We start from the raw sequence: 18147 nt of genomic DNA, 5'->3' as shown, positions 1-18147 counted from the left end.
ACTAACAGTACGTTAAGTGGTTTATTTAAAGCTCTATTTTTAAGTTTAGTCTTGGACACCCCTTAGAGAAACTGGCTTCTGTTACAGTTATGTCTGCAATTTGCAGAGCAAAATGTGGAAATTAAACAAAATGGTTAGAGAAATACATCCTAGTTGAGCTGTTAATATATGTAAGGAACAAAACAAAGTTCATGACACACACATTTTCATACATACAATAATGACATGCACAAACGTCAGAAAATGCGATACTTTTATTATTTGAGTGCTCAAACCACACTTCCTAAAATGGCGTTAATCCAAGGCAGACGTGTGGAAATCTGGGTGTAGACATTGACCTTGGGTTCGGAGCACGTCTTATAATAGAAAGAAACGATGCCGACTGCAGTATTCTTACACACCAAAGGACCACCAGAGTCTCCCTGCAAAATAATGCAGACAGGTTCTCAGTATACCACTTCTTTTTAGCTGAAGTATTCATATGTGAATCGGTGTGTAAGGTACATTCATTCTTGAATAATATTATCTCATACCTCACAAAATCCTCCATGACCACATATAAACCCGGAAACGTTGGGGGTCAGTTTCTGACATTGCTTTTTGTCCATGATACTGACGTCTACTTCCATCAGACGAGGACTGTGCGGAGCCTTGTCCTTCTGTCTGCCCCAGCCCGCAACACTGCACACTTTGGCCTTCACGTCCTGCTTCTTCTTTGGTATGGAGATCCAGTTGATACTGCTGCTCTTCTTAACTGTTTCATTCAGCTGTGGCGAGACTGACCTTGTTAATGGTTGACCAGCCGCTCATCAATTTTCTATTCTATGAGTGTAGATCAGTTCTTTTTCTTTGAATTTTGTAGTTTCATTGCTGCCATAGCAACAACTGGCTTTGCAAATCGATATGTTGTCAATACAATGTTCATTAGTATTAAAATGCCTTTACACTGGAAATTACACATCCTTAATCCTGATGATCCAAAGGTGTTCAACACACTGACCAACAAGTCTTCTCTTGGTTTCTCCAGTGTAATGCTGATTATATCATTTGCAAGTAATACAGTAAACAACTCCTGCTGTGCTGCATGAGGATGAATGAGTGATGACAACTGATCCTTTTGTCCCAGTTATTTTAGTGGTTGTGTTAATAAATTTACACGTAGCACATCTAGATCAGTTGCAGGCTACAGTGCCACAGTTGGAATCTGCATGGTTAATTAAATTGTTCTTGACGAGCACATCTTTAATGTTCTTGTCTCGTCTATAAGAAATTAGTGGAGGATCCTTCAAAAGGGGATGAAGTCTGTACATCATCCTGGAGGATCCTGAAGTGGTAAAGTATATCAGCCCCTGTTTTATTAGTGCAGTGATATATATATATATATATATATATATATATATATATATATATATATATATATATATATATATATAATTTATGCAACAGGTAACGTGCTATGACATTTCCGTTTTAATTTTGGTGGAATTTCAGTCATATTGTAACACCTTAGAAAGACATGAGCAAAAGCAGCATCTGTGACTTCCTCAGGAAAACCACAGTTCAGAAAATGTTCATGCATTTCAATACTGTTCTGGAAGTCTTCATTGTCACTACAAATGCACCATACTGTGTGTGTGTGTGTGTGTGTGTGTGTGTGTGTGTGTATATGTGTATATATATATATATATAATGTATATCAAATGCTTACACACTTCACAGAGCCTGGAGGAGAGGATAATATTATGTCCGATGGTTTACCTGTAACAGCATCATGTCACCAGAATACACATTTGTGTTATATGCTGGATAGACGTGGTAGAACTTCACTGCAATGTGGAGTGGAGCAGGGTTGCCCTTTGACAAATCGTGAGCACCAAGCACTGCTGTGAGCTTCTCCCCCCTGATCACAAAAAACACGAGAGTAGCAGAAATCCTTCCAAGTGTATGACATCTTCATATGTGAATGAAAGCTGTGTGATGTAGCATGAGCCAGGCTTTGTACTACGTTTGTGTAATCATAAGTAACATAAGTATTTATGATTAATCCAGTTATAATCTGACATCAGCAATGTTGTCATTTTGATAGTAGTCACACTAAACCGAAACTCCTTGCTCAGTACACGGTATTTTGACTGCAAAAGTGACACTGGTGTGTCAAACACAGACTGTCTTGGACAGAGAAGGGCTTACAGGTTCCAGCAGTGGGCAGCCGTCATGACGAAGCGTTCAGACAACAGGAAGCCACCACAGACATGTTTTCCGTTTTTCTGAACAGAAACCATGTAGGGCCTAGAATGTGTTTTCACCTCTTTACCATTGATTATACCCACATCTACGTACGCTGTTTCAAAAGACGGGAGAGAGATGGAAAAAATACGTTATATATGTTCATTCTTTCTACTGTAGAAGCACTTTTCAGTGTTCAATAAAATAATATTGTTCACTAAACAATATTAAATAACATTGGGCACAGCCAGACGGTCAACACACATAGCAAGGCAGGCATAAAGTAAAATCTTTTTATTTTTATTGTTATTTTATTTGTTATGTTATTGCTATTGTTGTTTTAAAAATCAATACGAATATTTTTAATTTAATTTTTGCAAGTAAATAAGTGCATTTATTTATTAATCTTGCCTTTATCATTTATGTACCAGATGTTGCTTTTCAGTATCATTACAGCTTTCATATATTAATATTTTTATATATATACTTACCTTTTCCCCACTTATCCTACTGGACTACTAATATTTCTATAACCCTATTCTACAGCATGTGACAATTAGGCCCAGTGGTTTGCAGAGAGGCGAGTGTCACTGAGATCAGGTAAACCTTACCAGAGAGTACCAGGTTGGGTAGCAGGGCGACCAACAGAATCTGCACAGCAACGTCCATGGAGTAAGAGTCATACGGGTTCTTCTAACTGGAGTGGAAGGGAAGCTTTATGTATTCAAGGGGGCAGGTTATGCCCACCGCAAACAAGGCTTGTTCTGCATAGGTGAGAATGTGTTTCTGACACAGCACTACTTGGGGGTCTTTTGCACCAGGCGTCTCATTTCCTCCCATTGTGCTGCAGAAATGGAAATTATGATGAATTAAGTGTTTCGGTTTGGTAGTGGCCACTGAGAAAGATGGAGATCTAATGTGTATATTAAATAGGTGTAGATGTCTGAAAGTTGTTTTACAGCAATATTGTTCGTGCTTTGTCTTGTGCTTGTTTTGATCCTGTCAGATGTGCAACTGCTCTGCGTTTCATCCACATGCGACAGGTGCGACAGGTGCTGTGTCACTTTTGCTGCACTCAAAAGCAGCGGTGTCATTGGTAGCAGTTTATGGTGAACTAGCCTAGTGGCGCATGGCAACAAACCTCCATCCTCCTAGTGGCAGATGGAGACCCTGCAGGGCTTGTAGTTCAAAGAAAGAGTGAGAGAGAGAGAGAGAGAGAGAGAGAGAGAGAGAGAGAGAGAGAGAGAGAGAGAGAGAGAGAGAGAGAGTGAAACAAAACAGTTTGACTGTCATATTGAGAATGAACACTGAAACAGAGACTAAAGACTGAAACTAAGACTTAACATTTATTTCTTTGTTTGTTTATGACAGACATTGCAGATTTATGAAGTAAATGTACCAGTGTTATCCCACTGACAAATATTTAGCCGCTGGCCCTAAATAAAAACAATAATAGCATTTTACACTTCACAAAACTGAGTCTACCATAAGGCCATTTATATATAAGTAATTTACAGAAGTTTAAATTCTTTATAAGATTTGAAATAACATTTGAAAAGTGTTAGTGTTTAATGAATAAGGTGCACAAACCAAAAACCCATGACACGATCCATATTAAGGATATAATATCCAGCAGTTAACTGGTACGAAGACAAGAAAGACATATATACACAGACAGATAGAGCGACGCACATGACATAACAATAACAGGACAACTGCCGCTGTGCATGGGGGCAACCAGCAGGGGGGGCCCTGTACCATGACATTACACTTGTATTATTTACGTTAATTAATTACATTCATTTTCATGCTGGAATTTTATAATGATATTTCTCAGCACAAAACATATGGTTTCTATTTTATAATAACAAATACATTCTTTCAAAAATAGGACTTAAATTAAATTAAAATTCCATCAAGTTCCTATAAGGACTACCACAAGAAACAGATTACTCAAAAACAGTGCTAAAATTAACAATAAGTAGCATAAAATCAAATCAGTATAAAATTGCAGTCTGTTTATTGACATAAATCAATATAAATCAAGACTCAACAAGAGAATATAAGACACAGGAACAGAGCTGTTTTGTTTGTCTTAGCATAGAGGGCTGGTGTGTCAGGAGAACTCAGGCTGAAGCACAGAGAAGAGAGACACGGTGTGGCAGCACGAGAGTTCACAGACAGAGAAGTTCACACAGCAAGGTTCTCTTCCTCGAACCCCGTGCACTTCTTGCCTAGACTGACTTTACAAAATGGATTTGTGCTCCTCAGACAGGTGACATTAGGTGCCTATATTTTCCATTTTGCAGAGGAAAAAAGGGGCCTTGACTTCAAAGGGGGATTTTCACTCACTGACTGATCACCACTGACAAAGAAGGCACATGTACGAGGGATCTTAGATCTGTGTAGTGGCCAGTTAGCTCCATATCTAAGCTGTGGTTCAAATGTGCTGTAGTTAGCAGTGATGACAGCTATAATCATTTTGATGCTTATGAAACCTATTTCTGCTATAAGCCACAAAGCCACTTCCTGGAACATATCAAGTGAGAATCTTCAGAAATTCTCATGATTAATGTGTCATGATTAAACTGATGGCTAACTTAGCAAATAATCTGATATTAAAAAACCATGTCTCCAGGTTTTGCTTACAGATGTTAAAAGCATGACCATGACTCAAGACTTATGCACTCAAAAAAGCCCACTGCAACACATCATAAAATATCACGAGCGCCCTGAGTCTCTACACTGCCTATTAATGCAGTAGTACACAACTGATTAATAAACATAATGTGTGAATTCACCATTACATACCAACAGTCAACAAATTCAGAAACATTGTTGGAAAGCAGTGACCATGTGGACAAATGTATTTTCTAATCTAACTAAGCTTCTCTAACAGGTTTTGTAAGGGATTGCATATCTCATGTAGAAATCCCCAGCACAGGAAACATTGATTCTTCTTTTGTAAAAGTAAAACCTGATCAGTCAGTGTTGTAACAAATGTTATAGACTCTAATGAAGGTGACAAAAAAAACTGCACCTCATATCAAACGCAGTTGCGTAAAACGTAGTACACTTGTATCTGCAGAGTGTATTACACAATCTGAGGCAAAAGTAGTTTGGTGTAAACAAGGGATGTTTTTTATGCTTACATCACTGTTCTGTGGAAACCTTCCCACAATACTGATTTTATTTACTTATAGACACATGCATAATAGCTGTGGACATATTTTTGTAAATATACATTTTCATTTGAAAAATTCCAGTCTGGATTTCGTAAAGAGAGTAAAACAGAAACAGCCCTGCTGAGAATAATGAATGATCTTGTAATGCACTCTGATTCTAGGTGTTTGGTGTAGATTAGTGTTTTTTTATCTTAGTGGTGTGTTTGATACCGTACATCCTGGTATTTTAATAAACAGGCTTAAGGAATGGGTTGGCATATCTTGGACTGCACTTGGTTTATATCATATTTATCAAATCTCATGTTTTCAGCATCCTTTGGAAACAATGTGTCTTCTGTGGTTGATCTTACATGTGGGGTACCACAGGGTTGTATTCTTGGCCCTATTTTATTTTTATTTTCATGCTTTTACTTGGAGTTTTAATTTGGCGTTTTAATATGTCTTAAGGACGATGCACAACTGTACGTTTCTGTTAATCAGAATGATTGAGGTAGAAGATCTCATTTAATGGGGTGTATTGGTGCCATAAGGGACTGGATGAACTACAATTTTCTTAATTTAAATGAGGATAATAGAGAAAGGCTGATTGTTGGTCTAGATAATATTCCTGGGGATCTACAAGTGACTCTTGCATCAAAGGTAAATCTTTGATCGGCCACTGGGATCCAGTAATAAAGGGCTTATTGCTGTTCCCTAGACTGAAGCAGAAGGAAGATTGTGCGTTTGTTGTATATGCACCTGGATAATGGAATAATCTCCCTCGTAATATTATATCTGCCGAGTCCATAATTTCTGGTATAGTGGTGTAAGAGGCAGAAGCCACCACATCACTTCTCTGGAAATTTCAGAGAAAAAAATTTTGGTAAAGTGTGAATATTAAACTGATTGTGGTGCATATCTCAAACCTTATATCTTACATAAAAATGTATAACAGTGACATAGATGTGAGACTGGGAGGGAGGTAGTTGAGACATGAGTGCTAATATATTTTTTATTCTTCACGAATTTCTAAATTTCTATTCTTCATGACATGCCTGGTGATGGAGGCCATCTCATAAGCAGCAGTAAGAACTACACCTGGCCTGCTAAGGTCACCCTTTCCAGCTCGCCCAGCAGAGGTACAGGTGACACCTGTTGCATGTGACTTTATCCCAGCAGCTGTAGGAGAGGGGGTGACTACGTTCAGCTTTTATTACCATCACTTCCTTCTTGGTCATTGATTTATATGGCTGTCACTGCAAATGAGCATCCTCACTAGCTGAATACAGGTGGTTAAAATAAGGGACCAGAGAAGTTCTATGCATGCAGAGACTTTGTTGTTTAAATTTGAAAAGTTAAAGTTATGATAAGTTAAAGATAAAAGCCAAAGTGACTTTATTCATTCTGTGCCTTTATTTTGCCATCTGCCGTCAGAGTGTAATAGCTCAGAGTCAGGGAACAGACAGGGATCCATGTGCAGCAAAGGAAACATATTTAATGAACAAATTTTCCAGATGGAGAAGAAATGGTCAACATCAGGCAGTGAGTCAGTATTCAAAAATGGGCAAGAGGGCAAAAACCAGAGAAACAAGCCATTCAGAAGATGAGAAAACACTACGACAATTACTTGGCAGGCACACTAAATGAGTAGAGGCAGTGCTTCACTAAGAGTAAGGTGTGGTGGCTAGTTATATGTGGTGTGGTAGGGTGTGGTTAACAGCTGATTCTGATCAGTAGTCCAGGGATGAGGACCTCAAGAGGCAAGGAGTGGAATCGCCGATGCTGACACAGAGGTGATGTGTCCTCCTTCTGGGCCTTGTCTAATTACAAATGTGACAAGGTAGGCATCCATCTTAATTCAGGTAAGGAGAATGCGGCATTCAGACTGAGTAAGCTTCCTAACACCAAGTCCAATCCACACGCCAGACACCAGCACTCATTACCTCTATACCACAGTTTTACAGTCAAAACAGTTTTAATGATCCACAACCACTAAAATCATCACATCAGTACATTATGAAGAATATTGTTTATTCACTAAAATATTGTTTATTGTTTGATTAATGTTTTAACATTGTTAGTTATCCCCCTACTTCAGTGCAGAAATAAAATGTTTTGGTGTTTGCTGGAATTGTTCCTCAGTCACAGCTGTCATCTATATTCATATTAGTACAGAGAACCCCACTCCTAATGCTATTAATGCTACTAATAGTACAGGTATGCTGCTAATAATAAATGCAAGACTACAGAAGCTTCTGTTTTTTTAATCATAAGTTCACAAGTATTACTTATGTATTAAGTAGCCTATTACTTATGAACCGAATGAACAATCTTTCTGATCCAAGGCAGGAAAATAGATATCTTAGTGTAGACATTTGGTGCTGAGGGATCATCACAATTATTGTTTTCAAAGAAAGATATGATGCCAACTGCAGTGTTGTTACACACAAGCGGACCCCCAGAGTCTAGCTGCAAAAAGACAAACACAAAAATGTCAAACAGTACAGCGTGTTTGTTGAATTATGCACCTATGGTACTATACCATGGACACAGTTTGGTATACAACAGGGGTGCACAACATACGGCCCGCGGGCCTTCTGGCTTCGTGCCTGAATTTGAACGACGAACCAACAGTGTTGTTTTTGGGCTACTTTTGAGTGGGGCTACCGCGGGAGTTACAAGTCACTAAGACTAAGAATCGATCTCAATATAATACTTAATTTGTCTCCATTTTACACTCGCCACACCCACCCCGTCAACAATTTTTACTCGCCAACCCCACCCTTCAACAAAAAAATAAATACAATCGCTACCCCATGGTGGCCCATCGAGCAGCTTTAACTTTATTTGTGGCCCGGCTCCTTCAAGTTGTGCATCCCTGGTATATAAGGATATGTGGTGGAAACTTGATTACAAGTGCATACTGTTTCCTGCTTTAATAACTTTTCCTGCTTTTCCTGTTTTATGCTAACATGATTACGTCTATGTATGCTTTTAGGAAGGATATATTTTATGAGTTTGTTGAATGTAGTTTTTTTTAACTTACTTATTAAAAAACAAATTCTATTTTAGGCAATAAAATGTGTAACCACAAGTTTCACCATGTGTAACTCTTAAACCAAACACATGTTATACCGAACAGTGACTAACACTTGATTTTTGAGATTTTTTACCTTGCAGAATCGAGATTTTCCACCTCCACATAGCATACTTGTGACATTGTAGCACTCTTTCCAGTGATCCTCACAAACGTTTCTAATAACAGTGACTGGGCCATGCATAAGACAGTTGCTTACAGCCCCATTGGTTGTTTGTTTTCCCCAACCAGCTATACTGCAAATGGAATTGGCCTTGACATCTTGGTTTGGTTCTTCTGGGATGGAGATAGCGTCAACATTTTTGATATTGTCAACTGGTTGTTGAAGCTATAACAAAATCATGAAAATCATTAACAAAAATGGTAAACATTTGTCTGAGAGGTTTGTCTGAAACGTTTGTCTGAGATGGGCAGAGAGGATTGGTGATTGACCCGCTCAGTCACACCTGATTCAAGTCATAATTCAATTTCTATGTTGAGTAGGGGGGTCTGAGCTGAGCAATTGTTAAATGTTGCTGGACTCCAGATCCAGACTTTGACACCCCTGCTCAATTGACTGCCCGATGATTGGTCTCTATGCCTTTTTGTAATTGCTGCATTATTCAATTGTTTTTTTTTTTTTTTTTTTACACATCAAATAACCCAAACAAAACAAGTGATTGTTTACTTGCAACAGCATGATGTCATTGCGAAGACATGTGCCATATTCATAAGCTGGATGTCTGTGGGATGAATTCACATTAATGCGGGTAGATCTATCGTCGTTCAGGAGATGGGCACCCACCACTACTGTGAGTTTTTCACTGTTGACAGAGAACAATGGAGAGCACTATATTGGTGAGTACATAGAGCTTTCAAAAATTATAAAATCACACGATAGTAGTTATACTTCACATTATACCTTATACTTAACAGTCGATATTTTATTGGTTGCCAATAAATGTGAAATATGAAGTCTTTTGGATTTTTTTTTAAGATCATTTCAGTGAACATAAAACCTCAATAAGCCACAAAGTGGTGGTTCTTCCATGTCTCTACTTTTATTTCTCGAAACTCACTGAAGCTACAGCTGTTCTTATTCAGAAGTGTCACCTGTCCCATGACAGTACATAAAAAAAAAATCACAGTATCAGCACAGGACACTTGACACTGGTGTAAGAAGGATCCAGAGAAGCAGATAATCAACCAAAACTTACTGTTTGCAGTGGCCGGCCGTCATGACAAACTGATTCGTCACGAGGAAGCCACCACAGATGTGTCTCCCATTCTTCTGGACAGAAACCATGTAGGGTCTGGAGTGGGGTTTCGCCTCTGTGCCGTTCACGATACCAACACTCATGCGGGCTGAGGAAGCAAAAGAAAGAAGATGTGATGATATATGCTTCTGGTTTGAGTTTAAATAAAAATCAGGCCCATGTTAAAGCCCAGGCCAAAGAGGTGACACCTACCAGAGAGGCTCAGGTTTGGCAACAGAAGAAGGATGATGAGAACCATGGTGCTGCAGGAGAAGAGTGGCATCAACGAGGAAGCAAAGAGGAGCTTTAGCAGCTCACGCCTTTCCTTAAAAGCCCTGCATTTCCTGTCTTCATTAGAATGGTTTACCATCTCAGTCACGTGTCAAACTCGTAAGGATGTGCCCTGACAGCCGTACAGTGCAAGCAGGGCTACATAAACTTTTGCAATCAGTTAATTAATAGTAGTGCAACTCAGGATGTTGGAAGACAATATGAGATTTCAAATCAGGTCCTCGTGTCAATTTAAATACAGCGCCAGTAGATGAGTCTTCAGCCTGCAGACCGTGAGGGACATCCCAAGGAATTTCTTTCCACTATCTTGGAGCCAGGACAGAGAAGATGTCTGAGAACCGCTTCACTTAACCACATTACTCGAACCAGTAACCATATCTGCAAACCAACCAACCCAGCCTGCAAAACACTAATATTTCTCACAAAACACATCCTCTCTGCAAAACTCTCTACTTCAATACCAACAATGAACGCATTCTGCAAAACTGCATAATTCACTCATACCGTAACACACAGCAGCTCAACAGCAAACACATACAAGTGTCCATGAACCATTCACTTGCAAAACACTAACTGCATGACTCAAAGATGCAGACGTCATGGTTTCTGATCATCTCACTAGAAAATGACCTGCCCTGATCCTCCAGGGGTTCTCCCCACCGAAACAGTTCACCTTCAGCTGAATTCTAATCAGCACCCAGCCCACATCTCTCCTAACTTCCTCTGTAGATATAGATCCTTTCTCGCAGGCACCTTTGCCATTGTCATCTTGTGATGCATACTAAGCGTATTTCTGTTCTGGTGTGTTTTCTGGTTATTGATATCTACTTTCTTTCTTTCTGTTTGTTCGACCTTATTAGCCTGTGTCTGGCAGTGAGTCAAGAGTCTAGCTCTGGGATCCACAACCCCTGTGTCCTTACATTTGTTTCAGCAGATCACAACGTGTGGTTGTGAGTGCAGCCATTTTTATTGACGGCAAATCAAGCAACGTATTCCATAAAACAGTCCCGAGTCAGAAAACCAGGGCACTCAGTGAAGGTTACACACACGGAATACATGATGATAGGAACAGAACACTAAAATTATGAAACGAAACAAAAAGGCAAAGCAGGATAACAAGATATGGCGCCAAACATGAAGGCAGAGAACTCATGAAGATTTAACACTGGGAAACAGAACACACAGTACACGGACCTCTGCACGATGACCAGTCAGAAGACACAGTGATTACATGCACAACATCATGAGGGCAATTGAGAAGCAGGTCAAAGCAGTAAATAAGAGAAAATTAAACAAAGGCAAAAAAGGAATGAAAGTGTCTGAATGTTATGAATACTAGAGGACACCTATTGTAATACACAATGACTCACTACAGTAACAATAAACAACAAAAAAATCTACTCAAAATACTGTAATATGTAATACTCTGCCTGATCACCCTGTCCCTGGTATTATGTTCATCAACACTGCAAAGTGTATATAGTATGGACTTCAACTAGCTGGACTGCCCAATGGGGGATGGGTTCCCTTTTGAGTCTTGGTCCTCCAGGTTTCTTCCTGAACCCCACCATCATGGGGAGTTTGTCCTCGCCACTGTCACCCCTGTCTGGCTCATTAGGAATCTGGACACATTCGCTTGTAAAGCTGCTTTGTGACAACATGTGTTGTAAAAAGTGTTACATAAATAACTTTGTCTTTGACCTTGATTGTATTTCCCTGGCAGTCAGAAAACTCTCACCTGATCCAGCTCTGGTGGTCTGACGCTGTAAACAAGTGTGGCCTGAGAAATGGGGACCCTGAACACAGCATGCGTTGATAAGCCATAAACCAATTCCTCATCACCAACGTGTCATGGCCGACGTCTGCTTTGGAGTTAGATTTCTTCTGTAGTCACCATGTTCTAGCCTGCTGTTCATCACGAGTACTAATGGTACTAAGGCAAGACAAACAAGCAGTGGCGGACTTAGCAATTTGGGGGCTCAAGGCGAATTTAGCTAGGGGGCCCATCAACATTAATATGTGAGAAATAAGTCAGCTAGTCAGGGGGCCCCTACAGTGGGCTGCAGTGGGAGGGGCCCAAGGCAGTTGCCTAGCCACGCCTCTATGCAAAGACCGCCTCTGCAAATAAGTGTCTCCAGCATGGGATAGTATTGATTAATACTGAATAAGTGTTTCCAGCATGTGGTGGTATTTATTAATAATTTCTTATGCCTTTTTTTGGCTTAAATGCTATGCATATATTGGTCAGGGTAGAGCAGAGTTGCCACAAGGCAACATGTGATGCAGGACGAATGCAGACGTACCTCAGATAAAGAGAAAGAGAGGGAGAGGTGCAGAAAGAACAGAGAGGAAGTGTGAGACACAATGCACTTTTGTGGCAGCGTCAACACCCTACCACCTTCAGGAAGCAGCAGCCATCCTTCAGTGCGGAAAGCACACACTCATGCTGGTGTTTCTGACTAAACAAATCATCACTGAAATCCTCCCTTGAGCTTCTGTTTGTGTCTCACCTTGGGTTTACTCCTGACTCTTCTTGAAATAGTGTAAGTATGGATATAATAATAATAATAATAATAACAATAATAATAATAATAATAATTTAATTTAATTTCTAAGCAAATTAAATTATTGTATTATTGTACAATAATTTACAATCCAATAATAACAAAGAACGTGATAAGAACCAGATACAAAACAACAGTAGAAACCACAAAGCAACAACACAAGAACATTATTAAAAAAATAACGTAGGTAGTAAAAAGGAAAAGAAAAAGAAATATAAAACAGTTCACATATCATGTTTGTATTGGGAAGTTCACACAGTGTAGATAGTGTTGTACACTGGCAGAAAGGGTGAGTTTTGAGCAGTGTGTGGTGATGTATATAAGTACTACTGAAAATCAGAGTGGTGGAGGTAAACCACACTATGGGGGGGGTGTATAAACAACATAATGTACTGGAGTAAAAAGGGTGAGAATGCTTATGCATGTGTGTTTTCATCTTTTTTCTGGTTAGTAGTGAGTTTTACAATCAAATACATCTGAAATAAATGACTTAGTTGTGTTTTAATGGGAATCCATTTGAGGGTAACAAATACTCCAGTATTTCTTCACATGTTGCTTATAATCTCATTGTTGACTAATCAGACTTTTGCATAAACTATTTTTATATAATTCAGCACCTGAAAGCTTTAAAACATCTGGAGCCAAGATGAACTTGGGGGCCAGATACACATGTCTCCACGCATCATGTGGATAGTTTTAGAGGCAAAGGCCATTTCTACATACATAAAACACATCACAACATTTGCTAAACAGTGTGCTGTCTCAATAAACATTCCAGGAAAAGACGCTGGCATTAAATATTCAATCCTTATTAAATAAATACTCATCCTACTACTGGGATGAGCACTTATATCAGCCCAGCATTCATATTGTGCCAAGGCTGGTCTGAGTTGTATTAGTATCGCAGACACCCACAAAATGACACTGTGGTTATTGACACTGCCATTGGGTGCATGTTCACTGCTAAAAATACTTTTCAAATGTAAGTGAGAGGAAAAAAGAACTCAAAGGGAGTAGTCTGTGTTTGACTTAACTGCCTAATCCCTTCTAAGAACAACTCATCTGCTCTGCTACAGCATGGGTCTCATCCACCTGCTTCTTCTCGGTGCTCTGCTACCACACCTGAGCCACTCCGGTGAGTACAGCACCAGTTCTCTTGACCTCCATTTGTTTTTTGTGATTTTGATTCAGGTGTGACTCTACACATACTCAAAACTCCACCGCTGCAAGAAAGTTACATTACAAGGAAGCTACTCAGGGATAGTTCCACAACTCTAGTAAGCATGCAAGGCATCGTGTTTTCACCTGTTGTCATTGATTCATCTCTTTCTCTCAGCCCGTGTGAGTGTTGGTATCGTGAACGGCACAGAGGCGAAACCCCACTCCAGGCCCTACATGGTTTCTGTCCAGAAGCATGGGAGACACATTTGTGGTGGCTTCCTCGTCTCTGACATGTTTGTGATGACAGCTGCACACTGCTGGAAATAGTATGATTTTTTTACAGATATTGTCTGTAAGCATTTGGACAACGATGTAATTTTGGATGCTGCGAACTCTGTTCCTCACATCATGCTTCACAAAGTGGCAAAGCTTTAGATAATCAGCTCGTCCTGCGTCCCACACCTGTGTCTTTTTGACAGCTAGAAATTAACGTGACGTATTGTTATCTACTATGATTATCTACTTGGTCATTTATTATTATTTGAGCTCAAAGCTGTTATTGTGGACCAGTTTTCAACACTTTGCTAATCAGTTGATACTGACACAACACTGTTTCGCCTGGTGAACCCCTCATGATGGCTTTACTGGCACTGACTGTTAATTTAGACAAATTAAATCAATGGCAGGATCTGGTCAGTGCCTATACGCTTTCATCAATTCTCTTGTGCATGCACTGTCCAAGAAAAATATGAACTACCAACTGTCCATTTACTTCTGGTCCCTGAAGTGGGAGTATACCATCTAAAAATAGTTAAATTCCTATATTGTTCAGAAGACACTAAGGGTTAACCTTTCTGGAGTGTCCATCATGACTGTCCCATACTTAAACCAGTGACTAGAAGTAAAATAACAAAACATGTTACTGTCCAAATGCTTACAAATACATATACAACAACATATACAACATATTTTGCATGCGTATGTGTTACATTGATTAAAGTGTGTTTTTTACCCCTCTGAACAGCGGAGACAATATGACAGTAGTGATGGGGGCTCACGATCTGTCAGATAATCGGACATCTACAAACATGGCGGTGAAGTACTACCACATTTATCCAGAATTTGCTCTTGAAGGGCTCAATGACATCATGCTGCTGCAGGTATTTGGACCATACTGTTTCTGCTAGAACCCATGTGTGATTAGCCATAAACTCAACTGCTCATGGTTTTCTCCCAATTTCCAAACACCTTAAACAACATTGTTTAAACCATTGTATATTTACCACGCAATATATCGAAAAACACCGATGTTAGCGGCATGGAACTGGGTGTTACGATGGTGCGAGTGTCACATGCACTTCAGGGTTGCAGGAATGTTCATACATATAGCAGCTACATTCATACCTTCAATGTTACTCTATTAGTGTTGCTGTGAACCTGGGGAACATTGAGGGGAAAAGGCTGGATACAAAACATTTACACGTAACTCTAACAATTGTGGAAACACAAAGACAGTAACAGACAATGCTGGACTTCAACACGAGGGTTCAAAAACCTTTAACAAACGAGGGGAGCGCAAGAAATGCATAGGACACTATACACAATGGCTTAATATCACGAAGAGTCAAGTGGGTCTGTTCACTAGAAATGTTCATGTTTTAATACAGCTGAATGGCGGAGTCAAAAAGAGCCCCGTTATCAATTGGATTCCCATAAGGGAGAAAAAAAAGCCAATTAAGGCTAACACCATCTGCAGTGTAGCCGGCTGGGGGAAGACGTCGACCAATGGGAACATAAGTGTACGTCTTATGGAGGCGGAGGTCACTGTTGTGGGCAGAAAGTCATGTGCAAAGTCATGGGGGAGCACATTCTACGCTCCGACCATGGTCTGTACAGCTGGTCGGGGAGGATTTTGTAAGGTAAGGTGACCTGTACTTGAAATTACGTTTTTAATTAATGTTTTTTGACTTATCACTATTCTTTTGTACCTTGTGCGTCACAAATTACATTCAGTTAAGTAAGATGTCTTATCTGTATATTTCTTGCAGGGTGACTCTGGGGGTCCTTTGGTGTGTAATAACACTGCAGTAGGTATTGTGTCGTTTTTTGAGTTGGAGAATTGCGATTATCTTAGCAAACCAAATGTCTATACAAAGATAGCCAACTTTGTACGTTGGATTAGGGGAATCATTCATAACAGCAAGTGAAAAGCACTGAAACACCCAGCTGCTGCAGTTACCCAGTACAGCTTTGTGTTTAAAAGATTATTTGTGTCTAACTGTCCAAATACATTAAATAGCAAGATCCTTCATGTAATGTAAAATGTTGTCCTTTTTAACATGTGTCAGAAAATGTTATTACACCATCATTACCTTCTTAGGTTGGAAGCACTATTAGAGTTTGGCCACCAATCATTTGTATTCAACTGATTAATTCAATACAAATCAAATGAGAAATTATTTTTATGAGAGGTCAATTGGGCCAAAACTGATTACATAATTAAAATAATAAAATTAAAATGCAAATCCACATTTGCCAATCTTTTCCATCCTGTCCGAGTGAAAATGAAATAGCAGTTTAGCTTTGCTATTTTCTCATGAAATGCATAGGCTAATAGGTGTCAAAACCAAAATAGAAGTGCACGCATATCTAAGCCCCCTTTCTATGTGCTCCATCTGTTCAAATTTTCCTTTACATTTTCTACTTTCAATTTCAAGGTGACTTGATTTCACAGTTTTTCTGAATTACTAAAACCCTAAACTCCATTCTGAGAACAAAACTGCCAACTGCCAAAACTAGTTTTATCAAATGTTCACATTCTCACACACTAAAGCCATTTTGCAAGGTGATGCACTTGTGGTGTATAATGGTTTCCATTGACATTTAGGGCATTTAACAGACACACTTATCCATAGCAACTTACAAAGTTGTAACGTTCTAACGGAAGGGGCGTGATGCAAACGCTAGTTTTAAAGTATTTTATTGAAGGAAATAAGAGACAAACTAAACAGACGAAAATACTAAAGCACACTAGAACGCACGTAAGGGAAAACATACAAACGACTAAACAGCAAACAGAACCACCAAGAAACTGAACTAATAATGAGCTAGGTGTCAGGAACAGCACGTGATCACCCGAAAGATTCCTTACACCTGCTGCTCGTTACTCCAATATTCACGTGTACTTAAGCTTCCCCCTCTCACTTCTGGGTTGCGAAGTATTGTTGACATGCCACTTACCAAGTGTTATATCTCCGTGATTGATCTCCTGTGTACTGACCTCTGCTCTTGTCCCAGACCTCGTTCCCTGCCTAGCCCTTGTAACCTGTCAGCCCTCTGTCTACCCGGCGTGACGCTGGACCGTCCTGACCTCGACTACAGCACTTACACACCACACACACTCTGCGGAGTTATTCATTTGTTCATGTACTCTGTAGGCCTATGCACTTCAAAAATAAAAACAACCTTATTCCGCATTTGGATCCTTGTCTGCCTGGTTGGTTCGTTACACTAGGAAGAAGACCACAAAACACTAAACTGAAACGGAGAATGCATCAGTGGGGAACCGTCAGGGACCTCTATGCCCTCTCAGAGGGCCTAAAATATTCTTAAAACATAAATATATATAATATAAATTTAATCAATTTTATTTTATCTACTTTATCTACGTTTGACAATAGACATCTAAACAATTTCAAAAATATAAGCAAATAAATTATTCACCCGTGTCTATTCAATCTGTGTTGGAAGGTGAGGGGTTAAGTGGAAGCCTGTGAGTCTGTGTCTCCCCCTATCAGGACTGTGATGCCCGCTGTTCGTTTTCAGAGGGCCTGGCAGTTATAATTCAGTGCAATACCAGTTTCAAATGACAGTAAAATTGACCAACCATATCTTCCCTCTTAGTGGGTGGGCTTAACTGTATGATAATTTCTGCCCGCTGTGGCGACGCTAGCTGTCGTTAGCGTCCCACCGCTAGCTAGTTTCGATTCATTCCTTTGATGCCCTTGTGCGCGTTGTTTACATATTCCGCTCCCGAGGAACACGGAGCTGTGAACCTTTTTTTGTTGGAACCTTATTTTGCTTAAGAAGTTATCTAGTACGTTATTGTTTATTGCATTTTTAAAGCTGTACTGTCGTACACTACACTAGACAAACTAGGAAGAAACATACACAGCGCACTACGAAAACGCTACGAGGTAATGAAGAGGGAAACAGCGACTAATGGGGGAAGAGAGATAAATAACAGGGCAAGGCTACAGACAAATAACTAAACCAGACTACACAAACAAAACTAGGGTTATGCGTAGGAGACAGGGAAACTAACAAACAATACAACCTTAAACCAGGACAGACTACGCGGAGCTGGGAGGCAGGGCAATGAGGAGAAAACGTAATATCAAAACAACTAG

General features: G+C 39.7%; 3 protein-coding genes across 6 annotated transcripts; 1 reads left to right on the top strand and 2 right to left on the bottom strand.

Moving 5' to 3' along the window:
* Positions 1-132: 132 nt before the first annotated feature.
* LOC143528374 (granzyme B-like) lies at positions 133-2969 on the bottom strand. Its single transcript, XM_077024089.1, has 5 exons — positions 2838-2969; positions 2191-2341; positions 1759-1900; positions 534-767; positions 133-422 (listed from the first exon to the last, which is right to left on the bottom strand). Exons 1-5 carry the CDS (start codon positions 2893-2895, stop codon positions 270-272), a joined length of 738 nt encoding a protein of 245 aa, XP_076880204.1. The 5' UTR covers positions 2896-2969; the 3' UTR covers positions 133-269.
* Positions 2970-6874: 3905 nt separating this feature from the next.
* LOC143528372 (granzyme B(G,H)-like) lies at positions 6875-10062 on the bottom strand. The gene is made up of 5 exons (XM_077024088.1): positions 9936-10062; positions 9684-9831; positions 9155-9290; positions 8564-8815; positions 6875-7859 (listed from the first exon to the last, which is right to left on the bottom strand). The coding sequence occupies exons 1-5, from the start codon at positions 10003-10005 to the stop codon at positions 7698-7700; spliced, it is 768 nt and encodes a 255-aa protein (XP_076880203.1). The 5' UTR covers positions 10006-10062; the 3' UTR covers positions 6875-7697.
* A 2319-nt stretch (positions 10063-12381) lies between these two features.
* On the top strand, positions 12382-17207 carry LOC143528647 (serine protease 57-like). Of its 4 annotated transcripts, none has more exons than XM_077024442.1 (7): positions 12382-12556; positions 13654-13712; positions 13914-14064; positions 14763-14898; positions 15406-15657; positions 15787-15829; positions 17036-17207. In XM_077024442.1, exons 2-7 carry the CDS (start codon positions 13655-13657, stop codon positions 17089-17091), a joined length of 696 nt encoding a protein of 231 aa, XP_076880557.1. In that variant the 5' UTR covers positions 12382-12556; position 13654; the 3' UTR covers positions 17092-17207. The 4 variants fall into 4 exon arrangements, with proteins under 4 accessions (XP_076880557.1, XP_076880558.1, XP_076880555.1 ...); XM_077024443.1 differs by having other exon boundaries at positions 12383-12556; positions 15787-15825; positions 17036-17204; XM_077024440.1 differs by having other exon boundaries at positions 12383-12556; positions 15787-17207.
* The last annotated feature ends 940 nt before the right edge of the window (positions 17208-18147 follow it).

Source organism: Brachyhypopomus gauderio, chromosome 12 (genome assembly GCF_052324685.1).
Source record: "Brachyhypopomus gauderio isolate BG-103 chromosome 12, BGAUD_0.2, whole genome shotgun sequence".
In the NCBI taxonomy this organism is placed as follows: Eukaryota; Metazoa; Chordata; class Actinopteri; order Gymnotiformes; family Hypopomidae; genus Brachyhypopomus; species Brachyhypopomus gauderio.
Note: the sequence above shows the minus strand (reverse complement) of the source record. Positions and strands in the feature narration are given on the sequence as shown.